Source organism: Arvicanthis niloticus, chromosome 22 (genome assembly GCF_011762505.2).
Source record: "Arvicanthis niloticus isolate mArvNil1 chromosome 22, mArvNil1.pat.X, whole genome shotgun sequence".
In the NCBI taxonomy this organism is placed as follows: Eukaryota; Metazoa; Chordata; class Mammalia; order Rodentia; family Muridae; genus Arvicanthis; species Arvicanthis niloticus.
The window spans coordinates 34,304,760-34,318,310 of record NC_133429.1 but is presented as its reverse complement, the minus strand read 5'-3'; the positions used below and the strand labels follow the sequence as shown (position 1 = coordinate 34,318,310).

Below are 13,551 nucleotides of genomic sequence, written 5' to 3'. Positions count from 1 at the left end.
GGACCACCATCTTTCTGCCCTCTTTGAGTGCATTTCTCCAATGCTGTTAAGGGTAGGGAATATGCCTTCACTCTGCCCACTTGAAAAATGTCTGATCCATAATAAAAATGTATTGGATATCGTCTAACTGCTTGCTATTTAATCATGAATGACTGATAGTCGGTTTCCAGACCAACAATCATTCATTATCCAGATGAAAATTCTCAAGGAGAGATAACTCATTCCTTCAAGAACATTCCAAATGCCAGAAATTTTCCATAAGACTGGCTATAACTACTACATTACCTCCCAAAATGACTAAAAAAACCAGTAATAATAAGTATTTAGTTTATCCTTACAGCAACCACTCAATAAGATATTGTGACTTTCTCTCTACTCCCAGTAAGCCAAAGGAAACTCGGAGAAATAGCTTCTAAAGCTAATACTTGAATCTAAGGTGTTATCAGAATGAAAATTTAGCAGACTGAGTCCAACTGTGAACACTTTCATGTCAAAACTGACTGGGGAGCAGAGAGCCAGACTTTCATCGCTGTGATCCTAAAGAAGATAAGCCATTTAAAAGCTAGTGCTTCAAGATAAGGTGTCTTGACTTATGTCCCTTGCCCTCTGATATTGTACTGTTGTACTTTTGCCATAGCTGCTGCCATCTGACCTTCCTTTTATTCAGTTATTCTTTATCATGTCTTGACTGCTCTATTGACCTTCCTTGGATATTTGCAAATGCTACATATCTCTGGGAGTTAATATTCTGTCTACATTACAGGACAGCATAGCTAGTTTCCTATACTATGCGTCCACCTTATACCCCACCTTCTGTAGTATGTATGCTGATACTGTAACTATTAATTTATAGATTTCTTTCATCCTACAAATATCTATCCTAAAGCCAAATGTCAAGTTTCAATATGCTTTGCACTCTTATTGTGCATCACAGTCCTGGACAACTGTAGAAGCTCAGTGATTGTCAGTTGAAAGACACAAAATTAAAAGCACTAAGACCTTTGATGCTTGCTTTTCACTTAGTTTTTAGTTAAATGAGAATATCCTCATGCTTTACAACACGTATGCTATTTCACCAGCCAGTAAATGTACACCAAGGTAGAGAAAACAAACCCAACGTGGCAGTAGTCTATGAAGATCTCTGTCAACTATGCTTAGCTCTAAAAATCAAATTTCAAAGACAAACCATGAAGGGCAGATGAATCAGAGATTAACTAAATCAGTACTGTCCCAAAAGGAAAAAAAAAAAAAAAACAAGATTAAGTTAAAACCACTAAATTTAAAAACTATAACATTGTAACTAAAATATGAGTAATTCCCCAAAACATTTAGAAAAATTAGTAAAGCCCAACCCTGTTCTTACAAAATGGCTGTTCATTTTAATGTGTTTAAAGTCTAATATATTAAATTACATTTTATTTCATTGATTTATTTTGAATTCTGTGCCTCTGAATAGCAAGGTACAATGAATACCATTGTGACATTAGAGATGAATCATAAGCTCACCAATATTTGTCATTCATAGAAACACAGTAGTCCAACTTTGCTGTATTTGCTGGTCATATGACAGCACCGTGACAGATTCACTCTGATCTCACATGATTCTAATGGCAAAAGACAAACCAAAGACTACTGTTCTTTGAGACTTAATTGTATCGGTAAGGAAAGGTTGCACGCATATTCTGCCCATTTTCTACTTAATCTACTTGAAAGAGAGGTTACAATGCAGATATTCTCATAACTTTCATAATTGCACTGTCATTTCTCACTGCAAGATGCGTAAATGATGGACAACTTAGGGGTAAGTTAAACCGCAGCTGTTGTATTCTTATTTTTCCCTAAATACTCATTTTCCTAATCTTACTCAAAAGTAACATAACATCAGTGAGAAACAGAGTTTATTCACCCAGTGATTACTCTCATGGTATAAATGTAATTACTATGTAATATTCTCTTTTAACAAATACTATCTTGTAATAAATTCATACATTCAAAACTACTAATATAAGGTATTTTTGTTGTATACTAAAAATCTCAGAAAGCAAGTTTTATATACTCCCTTAAAGAAGAAGAAAAAACAAAAAACACTCAAATGCTCAATTACTTAATCAAAGGATTTTTGCTTGAACATAATTCATTATCATGTAGTCTTAAACCTAATCATATTATTTCAGTATGTTGCTTATCTTTAAATGATTTTATTTTATAAGTAATGTATTTTATATTTGCTGAGTATTGAAAGATGTTTCAATTGAAATAGAATTACATAACTTCCACCCTCCTTTGACTCCCTGAGTATTCTTTTCAATCTAGACACAGTATTGGTATAAAATAGAAGAACCTGTGTGACGAAAAGTTGTTGGCCTTTTGGCTCCAAGTCTCTTTCCAGGCAGGTAATTTAAATGGGAGCACCTTTGACTACTGAGACTAAACCAAGAGGTATCTACTGAAAACGATGCCTTTGAACTAGGCATGATGGTTCATGACTCAGATCCTAGTACTTGGGAGGTGGAAACAGAATGATCAGGAGTTCAAAATTACCCATGACTACATAATGAATTCAAGACCACCATGAGCTTCATGAGACCCTGACTCAAAAACAGACAAACAAACAAACAAACAAAAACCTCAAAGAACCATCCCTAATACACAGTTATAGCTTTTGATTGAGATGTTTTAAAATGTCAGCAATACACTGGACAGGGTAAATGGACATACAATAACCTTAACTGAGTCTTGTCTGTATAAACAGAATCTAAACATTTAGATACATGAAGAATTGCAGTAGTTTTTGATACCACACAAACATAGATCTTGACATATAAGAGCATGAAGAGGACAGTAGATACCCTTGAGGTATCTTCATGGAACTTTCTGAGCACATGGAGCTCTAAAGACTACCCATGTTGGAATAATGCCTTTATCACTGTCAAATTTCAGGGGAGAAGCTCAGCTAAGGACTGTAACAGTCCTGAAGTATTTTCAACTTGATTATTATTTTGAACAGAGCTTTTCCATTGTGATATCTATAGAATGCATTCTGTCAGACACTGTCAAAATTATATCATTACTTTACAACCATACTATATGCCTTCACCTAACTGACCATTATAAAAAGGGTTCATGAAAAATAACATGTGATTTCCTAATGTCACAGCAATATCCAACTTCACATGTGAATTTCCACTAGCTTTAAGCACATTTTATTTTTCCAATTCACCAGCTATCTCAGTAGAAACACATAATCCTAGTTATTTACATTTGAAAAGCCTACACTCTACACATTACAGTACCCATCACCCATAGGTTGAATCAGAATCACATTTTTTAAAAAAAACAAACTCAAAACCAATAAATCTAATAAGAGTAGAACAAGGAAAGATCTATAGACCCGAAGGAGTCCAGCTTTCAGTGTCTGAGGACAAGAAGGACGAAGCTGTATAGGCAAGTTAATTTTGAGGTTTTGGGGAAAGTATGAAGATAGAATGTGAAAGATGGCAGTGCTGAAAGAATATATCTAAGTCTAGTGATCCCTATGGAAGAGTATTTCCTTGATATTTGCTGAACAAACACAGATAAAGGCAGAGATTGACATCACTATTCCTAACCTACTTGCTGCATCTCAGTGGCTAAATGTGTGCATTCACTGGGGAATGTGGAGTAGACTAAGCAACCATGTTTGAATGGAAAGAGCAGTGACCTAGAAGTTGAAGACAGAGGATCTAAATTCTCCCTAACTACTCATGGCCAGGACATGTCAATTGTCTTCTCAGAATGAGGCAGTTGGGTCAGATGACTCAGTTTTCTTCTTCCATATTTAACCATCATGAACACTAAAAGTCTGCAGCATATCTCAGTCACAAATCTTATGGAAATAGTTTACATTTAAATTACATATACATGTGTGTATTTGGGTGTATGTATATATGTGTATATATGTATATATGTGTGTACATGTACATATATAGCAAAAACAGCTTGCATTTATATTTTGGGGATGTATATATTACTTATATATATATCTACCATATACCAACTGTATTCTTGAAATTTAAAACCACATTCCTACAAGTTCTCTTCCATCCATATAAAATTATACAAACTTGTTCCTTGACAGTATATTTATCATCTTTTTCTATATGTAAATACCTTTATCCTACAATAGGCTATGTTCTCAAAAGAGAAATACAGAGCCCAATATAAAGAACATACATCTAATTTTGAAAGCCTCCACTAACACATTAAATCTTAGCTTTCAAGTTTGCCAGACAGTGAACAATTCTCCACACTAATTCTGATAGACTAAGTTATGAAGAAGATGAAAGCTGGGGGGGGGGGGAGTTGACACTGTTTTGTAAGCATTTAAATGTGTTAGACATATCTCTAAAACTTCACATGAGTAAGACTCTCCCTGCTGTATAAAATATGGGATGGGAAAAAGGATGGTATCTTTGACAAGGTACTTTTCAAATGAAAATAAAACTGAGATTATCTAATCAGTCACCCTTGTGGGTGGATGGGTCTACACCTGCACTGAATCTTAGACCTAGGAAATGACAGAGCAGATCATCTTTATGGCTTTCATGACAGAGCCACAGCAAAATGATTTCCTGAGATCAATATGTGGTTAAGAGAAAGCTGTTTTCAATGGAAACAGGAAGCTAGGAGCTAACCTGTTTCTATGGTAACCAGAGCAGCAGCTACCCAACAGCTGTAAGGGGGGAGGAAAAAAGGGGGGGGAGAAAGTTACAAATGAAAAAAAATCAATTCTGGTTTACCTTATTGGTGTGACAGTTCTCAGAGTGCAATCAGATGGGCAGAGACATGGTGTTCCTACCAATCATCTTTGGCAATAATTACTCTACAAACATCAAAACCTTGGAGATGATATGACGTTTGGATACTATCTTAGTCCAATGTGTCATCCCTGGTTTTTATTATTGATATTATTTATTTTTTGGAATAGGTCAAAGGAAGATGAACTGAGCTCAACTCAAGTTGACAGAGTAAGAACACAGTTCTCATAGCTCCTAATACAATTTATTTTTTATAATTCTGTTTCCATATATTCTCTACCTCAGTCTTCCCCCCGCTTCAAACCCACGTTCTATTCACTTGCTGTGAAAATATTGATTACATAGAATTAAAATTGCCACCCTTCAACCTCTTAAACAAGCATCAGACCATATCATTTTATTATAAAAGTCTGCCTGAGCTCTTCTAAAAGGAAAGCCCTTAAAACTTCAAGCAGAACTGAATTACCTTTCTGTAATATATTCCTGGTTATTGTATAGAACATTTGCCACTATGTTTCCTTCTGGAGACCTGTGTTTATCTTTAGTGTCCTTGCCATTTTGTTTAGACGTATCTTAAAAATTGCCATAATAAAAGAGGATTTATAACTCATAAGTTCAAAACATATAAAACTTGAAAAATACATTTCCTTTACTTGTGGCAGTAAACGTAAATAGTGATGATTTAGACAGTCAATTGAGAACATTTGATCTGCACATAAACTTGAACATTTTCTTACTTTTATTTGCTTTGCAAATAACCTCTTGACAAGTAGGGAACATTTTCTTGTCTCTCATCCAATTTTGTCAGGTTGACTCTACAAATGGGGTGTTAAAAATGTAAATAAAAATCATACTTAATCCATCCAACTGCATTCATCTTTGGCATACCTGGTACCTACCAATAAAACAGGTCATTTAGTATGTGATCATACATGCTACTAAAAATACAATGTAACCAATATGGGTCTATGTTCCTTTACTGATGTGTTGAGGCTCAGGTACTCTCTGGTTCTGCTCCGTCCCCACAATACCTTAACAAGAATTGAATTTATTTATGAATTAGATGGTTAATGTCCTGGAAAAGGTCAAAAGACTCTTAGATTGCAAAGAGAAACAACAAGACATCGCAGCAAAATCTTCTCAAGGACATGAACTTGAATTTGCTTTGTCCTACAGTTGGCTATGATTCAAGATTAATAGAGAAAAAAATGGAAGAGACTTAGGCACATTCTAATCATCCACTTGTTTGATACAAGTACAACCTTCATTATACTGTAAAAAGACTATACATTATTTTGAAATCAAAAAACAATCAAACAAACAAGATTGTAAGGACCTTCATATTAAAACTTCAAGGCCTAACTACCCTGTCCAACTGTGCCATCTTTAGTGCATTGACCATTAACTAATTAACATTTCTGAAGGCAAAAAGAAAGATGCTGAAGATTGAAAATGTATAGGGTAGAAGCAGCTCAATGATAAAAAGTCTTCCCTGTCATGCTACGGAGCAAACACTTTATTCTGAAATTCATGGTACTGGTCAAAGATTTTCATTTAGGGAAATCGTGGTGACGAAAATTCGCTCGAGATGAGTTGAGCACGAAGAAGGGAGTGGCACAGACTAAAGCCCCAGAGACATGAGCTGTCATAGAAATCTGAATGATCCATAGAAGACAGTCTAAACCCCAGCAAGTTCTCTGGAGGGAAGAATATGTAGCATTAGTGGTATAAGAACAGCCGGAAAATAGGTTTTACAACCAAACAATTGGAGGAAGGTGAATCTTGGTTTTGATTTTGGTGGTGTTGTTTTGTTTTGTTTTGTTTTGTTTTGTTTTGTTTTGTTTTGTTTTGTTTGTTTTGTTTTTTTAGAAAAACACTTTACTATTTTGGAACGTTTTTCTGCCCCTTTGGCTTTCCTAACTCAAATGATGTCTTTAGGAAATATTTTTACTATAAATTAAATAATTTACTTAATGAGAGCAAAGAGCTGTATCTTCTGCATGCCTTCCCTTTATGTAGATTTTGATGTAGAATGTTTAAATAATAAATACATACCAGAGAAGCAAGGTTTCTACAAGAAAATTACATTTGGTAACCATCATTTGTGAGGGAACTATAGTATTTAACCATTTTAAAAAATGTTCTTTCAACCTAACAATGAAAAATTAAAATCAACCGGGTCATCAAAGACTTGCATAACTCACAAAAAAAGGGGGGGTCACAATCTCAAACAGGAGTGAGGTTAGTTGCCTAGCTTCATCTACAAAGCAAAAAAGAGAGGAATGGAGAACAATAAACAATATAATTCCCCCTCCCCCAGCCCTTTAGAGCTGGGAGCACATTCTTTGAAATGTTTTCTAAGTCTGCCAATTTATAATTAAGAGTACTAGCAACTCTGAAAAGAATCTAGAAGCTCTACCAAGACATTTCTGCCCATCGTGTTCTCTTATGGTACTGAATCTTGAATGAACACTTGTACTCCAAACTGTAAATGTTAAGTTAGGAGTAGAGAATACATAGCACTTTCCTAAAGGTGTCCCTGCTCCTCACTATTTGCTAATATTGTCAATAGCATTAATAGAGCCATATCTCCTCTTTCCTGATCTTGGTCTTCTACAACAGATTTCCATGACAACTTATATGGGAATTTTTTAAAAATTAAGAAAAGTAACATGTAAGCATGGCATATTAACTTACTGACCAAATCACTAGAATATTAAAATTGCTTAAATATATATTTATGTCATAAATTAAACTCGGAGATAAAGAGGACATGCCAGCCAGCAAAAGACAAAATTACAGGATCATAAAAGCCAATTACCATTTCCAATCACTAGTGCTTTAGTGTGACCGTGTAGGTCCTGAAAGTGAAAATAAAACATGCCTAACTTCAACCCGAAGTAATCTCCTAACACTGGAAAATCAAGTAAACAAATAGGTGTAAGAACTGAAAAAGGAATTCTGCTAAAATTGTTCATCTACGTATTTCAGAAAATATATGAGCTAATGTAAAGGCAGAATGTTTATAAAATAACTAACTTTATTAAGAATGAAATCCATGAACCAAATCACTTGATAATGATTTATGTACTGTTCCTAGAATCATCACGTCACTTAAGCACAGTCTTAACCTGCTGACTCCTCAGTGGTATTCTGTGTGAAGAAACAGTCTGATATCATTAGGTCAGGTCATAACTGGAGCTAAAATATTACTTCACTTAGGAATTAAGCTGTGTGTTCTGATTCAGGTAATCCTTAGTGATCTAGAAAGGTACATCCCTGAACTGGAAGTCTGCAAAGCAAAGCAACATATTGGACACTGACTGGACAATAACAAAGAGAAAATTCCAACAGGATTCACATAAAAAGTGAAGGTCACACATTTTTCTTCCTTTGTTGACTGGTGCCCGGGAAAATTTATTCCAGACACTGTCCTACAATGTATGTATTTTAAAACGTTGAAAATGTCTTTTCCAAGTGGGAACCCTAATTAATGTGTTAGGTAGCAATGGGTCACAAGACCAATAGACTGGGCAGAGACGTCACAGTCTGATCAGTTACAATCAGAGTTTTTGTGAAAAGGGGCCAGGGAGATGCCATGACACCACTAAAATAATCTTGGTTTGGTTAATAATTTGACGTATGACGTTCACCATTTCGTAACCTCCGAGTCTTCATTTTCCTCATCTCAATTAGAAAGAGAAGGTCTTTGCTAAGTGACTTCTAAAACACATTTGAGGCCGGTGATTGATGGTCACCTGATTTTGCTCTCACCTGCTCCTGACCTTGTGCAAGTCTCTTGCTTCTGTCTTCATTTAAAACAGGTACGAGGCAAATCCTCCATGTAGTTACAAGGAAATCTAAGTATGAAAATGGTTTCTAAAACCCAGTGGCTGTCAGGGCAATGGACTACCCTTTTTCACTAATAATCAACAGAATCAAATTTCACAGTAATAATAAAGGTTGAGTGCCTCGCTAAACATTTAGGTATAGAGCCGGGCTTATGATAAAATACAAACCAAACTGAGGATATCATGCTATGCTATCAGGAAGAAAAATAATAAAGCTGAAGTTTTATTATGCACGGACTAAAGAAGACAGCCTTGAGATGAGCCTGAAAACAAAATCAAATTATCCCTTTAACCACCAAGTGGGAAGAGCATCATAGCGCTCAGCTGAGAACCAAAAAACACAAGAGCAAGATGGTGAGCATGTGGTTTTATTTCTATGAATAAGCACATTTTTGTTGTTCTTTTGTTTTTCAAGACTGAGTTTTTCTGTATAGTCCTGGATATCCCGAAACTAGCTCTGTAGACCAGGCTGGCCTCGAACTCAAGATCCACCTGACTTTGCCTCCCAAGTACTAGGACTAAAGGCATGCACTGCCATGCCTGGCTATCAATAATCACTTTTTAAACATGAACTGTTTTGCCATATGATATACTTTTTAAAGCAATATTTTAGGATTAACCTTAGTATTTCCATGTTTGAATATAGGAGTGTGGGACTATCCTAAAATTTATGCATGGGTTCAAAGGTCAGGCCCAAGAGAGCAACACTATTTTACATTGTCTGTGTTCTTTTTTTCTGCCCCAAAAAACTAAACACATGCACAGATTTCAGAGGTAGTGTCAGAAGCATGTCTCTCTGGGAGTCAGTGGGCACTCAGTGGCATAAAAGCTAAGAGGTGGGCATTTCCGACATGCCAAGGGCGTTGCTCAAGAGGGTAGAGTCAAAGGTAGCCTAGGAGAATTACCATCCTGTAGAGATGAGGGTTTTCTCTGGGCAACAAACACAAGATATATGCAGTGGCAACAATTTACTAAATTCAGTGTCCCGTTCTCATATACAATTAAGACCAATTCATATCCTGTATTATTTTTGATTATTTATATTTCTCCTATTTCCTTTAAGCTGACGATACTAACATTGGTGATTTCTCTAGTCCCTTCATGAATCACTTCCTTAAGTTAGAAACAAACAAACAAACAAACAAAAAACATTGAGGCTAAGATTATAACATAAAAAGTCAGGTAAAGTTTTCAACAATCTGAGTTACTCAGTAGAAGACAGGTCAATTGGGTCATTAATTCACGATCAACCTGTAAGGAACACAGACACACCTAGACACCCAGCTTGAGGATCCAGGGTGCAGGCAAGATCATTGGGAACAGATGCAACAGCATCCTCTTCACTCCTGGGAAGAGACATGGCCAGACACATTCTCCTCCCAAAATGACCCTCCCCGCATACCCTACCTCCACCGGACCCACAGACACAGATGCTATTTCCCCTCTCCCTGTCCTCAGATTAAATCCTTACTGTAGCTACTGCCCCTGTAAGTGAGATCTGAGAGTTAGCGCTCCTTGAAACTGTCACATCAGGATGGGCAACAGACTCCAAAACACATCCTAGCTAAAGGAAAAGGCTGGAAAAAAAAAAAAGTTAAGGCAAAAACTAACGTGAATGTAACAATGACTTTAGGACACATCCCAGAATTCTTACATCTCCCCGTCTGCTTAATTAAACGTTTGAACTGGAGATCAGCAAAATGACTGGAAGAGATAGGGTGGAAGTCTCTGGGCATGCCCTACCCCACATGAAACGTCTCGAAAGCCATGTTCTTTTCTTCTTCTTCATCTCAGAGGCTGTTGGAGGAAAGAATCAAAGTTTGAAGCAAAGTTGAAAGAGTTGCAACAACAGGGAACGCTAGATTCCGGTCTTACCCTGGCGGCTCTGGATGAGTAGGGGTCTTCAAACAGAGCCCACATGCGAGGCTGCAGCTTCCTCCAGCGGCCAGACTTGCCATCGGGGCCTCCCAGCCCCGCAGCATCCTCAATGCCCAGTCTCTTAGCCGCTAGGTCCTCATCATCACCAGGGTCGCCCCCGATGAGGTCGGGTGTCTCGAAGATGTCCAGGGCCTCCTCCGCGTCCCGGTGCTGCCTGTAGGTCATCCAGCAGCAGGGCTCCACGTCGGTCTCGTCAATGCCCCAGAAGGCCAGCTCTTCCTCGAAGAGTGGCCCGCACACGTCGGCGGGGCAGTGCAGCTTGCCCGTGCGGTAGTAGTTGAGCACATAGGCGAAGACTCCTGGGTGGCGATCGAAGAAGAATTCGCGGCCTCCCCCAGGGTGGTCGCTGCCATTGCCACCGTGCGAACTGCAGTTGCCTGCGCCGCCCTCGAAGCAGCCGCTGGGGACAGGGGACAAGGGAGGCGGTCGCGGCGGCGGAGACAGCGGAGGGGGCAGCGGCTGCAGCTTGTCACCCGCTGCAGTCAGGCAGTCGCCCTGAGGTTCAGAGGAGGCGAGAAGGGCCAGGCGAGTTCCAGGCAGGGTCTTGAGAGTGCTGCGGTAGGTTTCGTGCCTGGTGCCCCCGACATTGAGGATTACCCTCTCGTTGTTCTCGATCTTGCCCATCTCTGTGGCTCAGACATGACTAGGGGAGGCGAACACAGCACTAAGTTAAAAGCTCTCGTGGGTCAGATACTCACCATGACTCTCTTTACCCCCACCTCATCCCAAAAGTGCCAAGATGCAGAACTGGCAAGTGGGAAGGACCCTCCCAGGAGGAGCTTGGTGCTCAAGTCCTGTCCCCGCCTCTTGCATCACGCCTGGCCCAGGTTCCCAGAGAACGAAGAACAGTTGAGTCTTCCTTGACCTTCCAAGAAACCTTTTCTCTTGCGGCACACAGTCCTCCCTTGGCTCTGACCTCTCCTTCCTTCTTGTCCTCCACCATGTCTCCCCTCTATCCCTGTCAAATCCAACCTGCTTTTAGTCCCCAAGCCCCTCTTCCCCCCAGCCCCCAATCCCCACCGCTCACTCCCCAGCCTTTTTTCTACCCGCCTTTGCTCCAGGCTCTTCTCCCTTGATGGACCCCTTCCTCACTATCCCATCCCTCTCTCTCAGCCCCTCCCCTGTTCTTAATTCAATTCCCCATCAGGGAGTTACATTCGCTGAGGCAACTTAGTGTTGAGTGGGAGGGGGCCTCGAGTACCCCAGCTGCCTACATACCCTGGTCCAGCCCTGGACATCTCTCTGCCCCCCAGCACTAGGGGACTGCTCTTTGCCCGCTCTGTTCTCGGTTCACTTCTCACCCTCACCTACCAGGCAGAAAACTGAACACAGAAGTCAGCAACAATAACAACAACAACAAACGTCCCCGCTGCCGCCTTTCACCAAGGAGACCTCTGACTAATTTCCTCATCCAATTTCCTTTTCACATTACTGTTGCCGCTGTTGCTAATGTTATTATTACTTGGGAAAGGAAACGACTAACTAGGATCCATCTTTGAGGACAAAAGTGAGCAATCTATGCCACCCCTCCCCCTTCCCAAGAAAAACAAACATCTTGGGGTGGAAAGTCGGGGGTTGCTTTCGAGGAGGGGCGAGGCCCAGGAGAAGCTGCGGGAGGCACACCCCCTGGTTCGCTGAGCTGGAAGACCAGCTGTTTCCAGCTTCTCCTCAGGGCTCCATCCACATCCACATTCTTACAGCTAGGCAGGGGGATGCCCGCCTGCGCTGCCCTTCCCTTTCATCCCTCCTCGTCCCCGGATACCTTAAGGAGACCCGGAGAAAAGTAGATCTGCTTGGGTCTCCGTGTGGACGAGGTTCTTCCTGCAGTCGGACTGAGTCTCTGAGGCCAGCTGAGCCACCCTCCTCAAAGGAGTAACTACTTGTTGGCGTTTTTCGGGGTTCAGGTGGTTGAGCCGCTTCTCTGGGTACTGAGGTCGGGGAGACAGTCCCTGCCCGCCGACCGCCGACCGCCGCCCGCCGCGCTCCCCGCCTTCACGCTGCTGTGATCTGCGGGCTCTCCCATAGCCACCCTCCGAGCCCAGAGTCACCATCGCGCGGGGCTGGGCGAACCATGGAGCTCGGGGCGGGTCCAGCTGGCGCAGCCCGACCCCGCCACAGACCTTCAGCCGGGTTGGCTGTGTCTGGAGCGGAGGCTGACCGGAGGACAGCGGGGCTCACCCAGTGGAAAGTGAAGGCTCTCGGCTTAGATTTGGATCTACAGATTTGGTTTTTCCCCCCACCCCCGCCCGAAAGCATCCTCTGCTAGAGCTGTTCCTTCATCACCGCTTGCCAGAGCACACAGCTACAGTGGGTGGGAGGGTCTGGGGAATCTAGGATGAGCAGCTCCGTCCTCTGTCCTCCGCCCTCTCTGGAGCCCTACCTGCACTCTCTAAGCACCAATCTCCACACCCTGTATCCTTACTGCCCCACCCCTCCCAACAAGTGAAAGAATCTAAAGCCAGTTACATCTTTTCCTTAATGACAGCTGACAGGAGAAGTCTGCTTACAGGTGACAGGGATCTTGTGTCTTCTACAAGGCTCTACTTTCTCTCTTCACTCAAATGTAGGTCTCCAGCCACCACATCACAGTTACGTAAAACAAAACAAGTTTTTAAAAGTTTATCCCAGGAACATAATGCTCCAAAAAAGTAAAACTTCAGCTTCCTTTGTCTGAAATAACCAAGAAACAAAGCAACACTTAGCCAAGTCTTGCTTAACTCTACTGTCTATTTGGGCCTTGTTCATCTTGTTAGTGCTGATACGACTGAGTATTATAAACCACAGGGCTTTCTCCCAGAAGAAATAGAGTGACTCACAGTTGCAGGGTTCAGGGTCGGTCCTTCTGTAGGCCCTGAGGATAGAGTGTGATCCAGTCAGCTACATGAGCCTGAAGGTAGCTATCTTCTCCCGGCATCGCCTCACATCATTCTCTTCCTGTGTACATGTTATGTGCGTCTCCAGAGTCT

At 40.8% G+C, this 13,551-nt stretch overlaps 1 protein-coding gene across 8 annotated transcripts in view; it reads right to left on the bottom strand.

Moving 5' to 3' along the window:
- Positions 1 to 13,136, bottom strand: part of Kcnc2 (potassium voltage-gated channel subfamily C member 2) — a 183,544-nt gene extending 170,408 nt beyond the window's left edge. For 2 of the 8 annotated variants that reach the window (XM_076920236.1, XM_076920237.1), the window contains exons 1-2: positions 12,348 to 13,134; positions 10,523 to 11,228 (exon numbers count right to left, since the gene is read on the bottom strand). In XM_076920236.1, coding sequence (XP_076776351.1) covers positions 10,523 to 11,209 — 687 coding nt within the window. In that variant the 5' untranslated portion in view covers positions 11,210 to 11,228; positions 12,348 to 13,134. Of the gene's footprint in view, positions 1 to 10,522; positions 11,229 to 11,896; positions 12,092 to 12,347 lie in introns of those variants that run through there. The other 6 variants (XM_076920238.1, XM_076920235.1, XM_076920234.1 and 3 more) reach the window with 6 other exon arrangements.
- Positions 13,137 to 13,551: the final 415 nt, after the last annotated feature.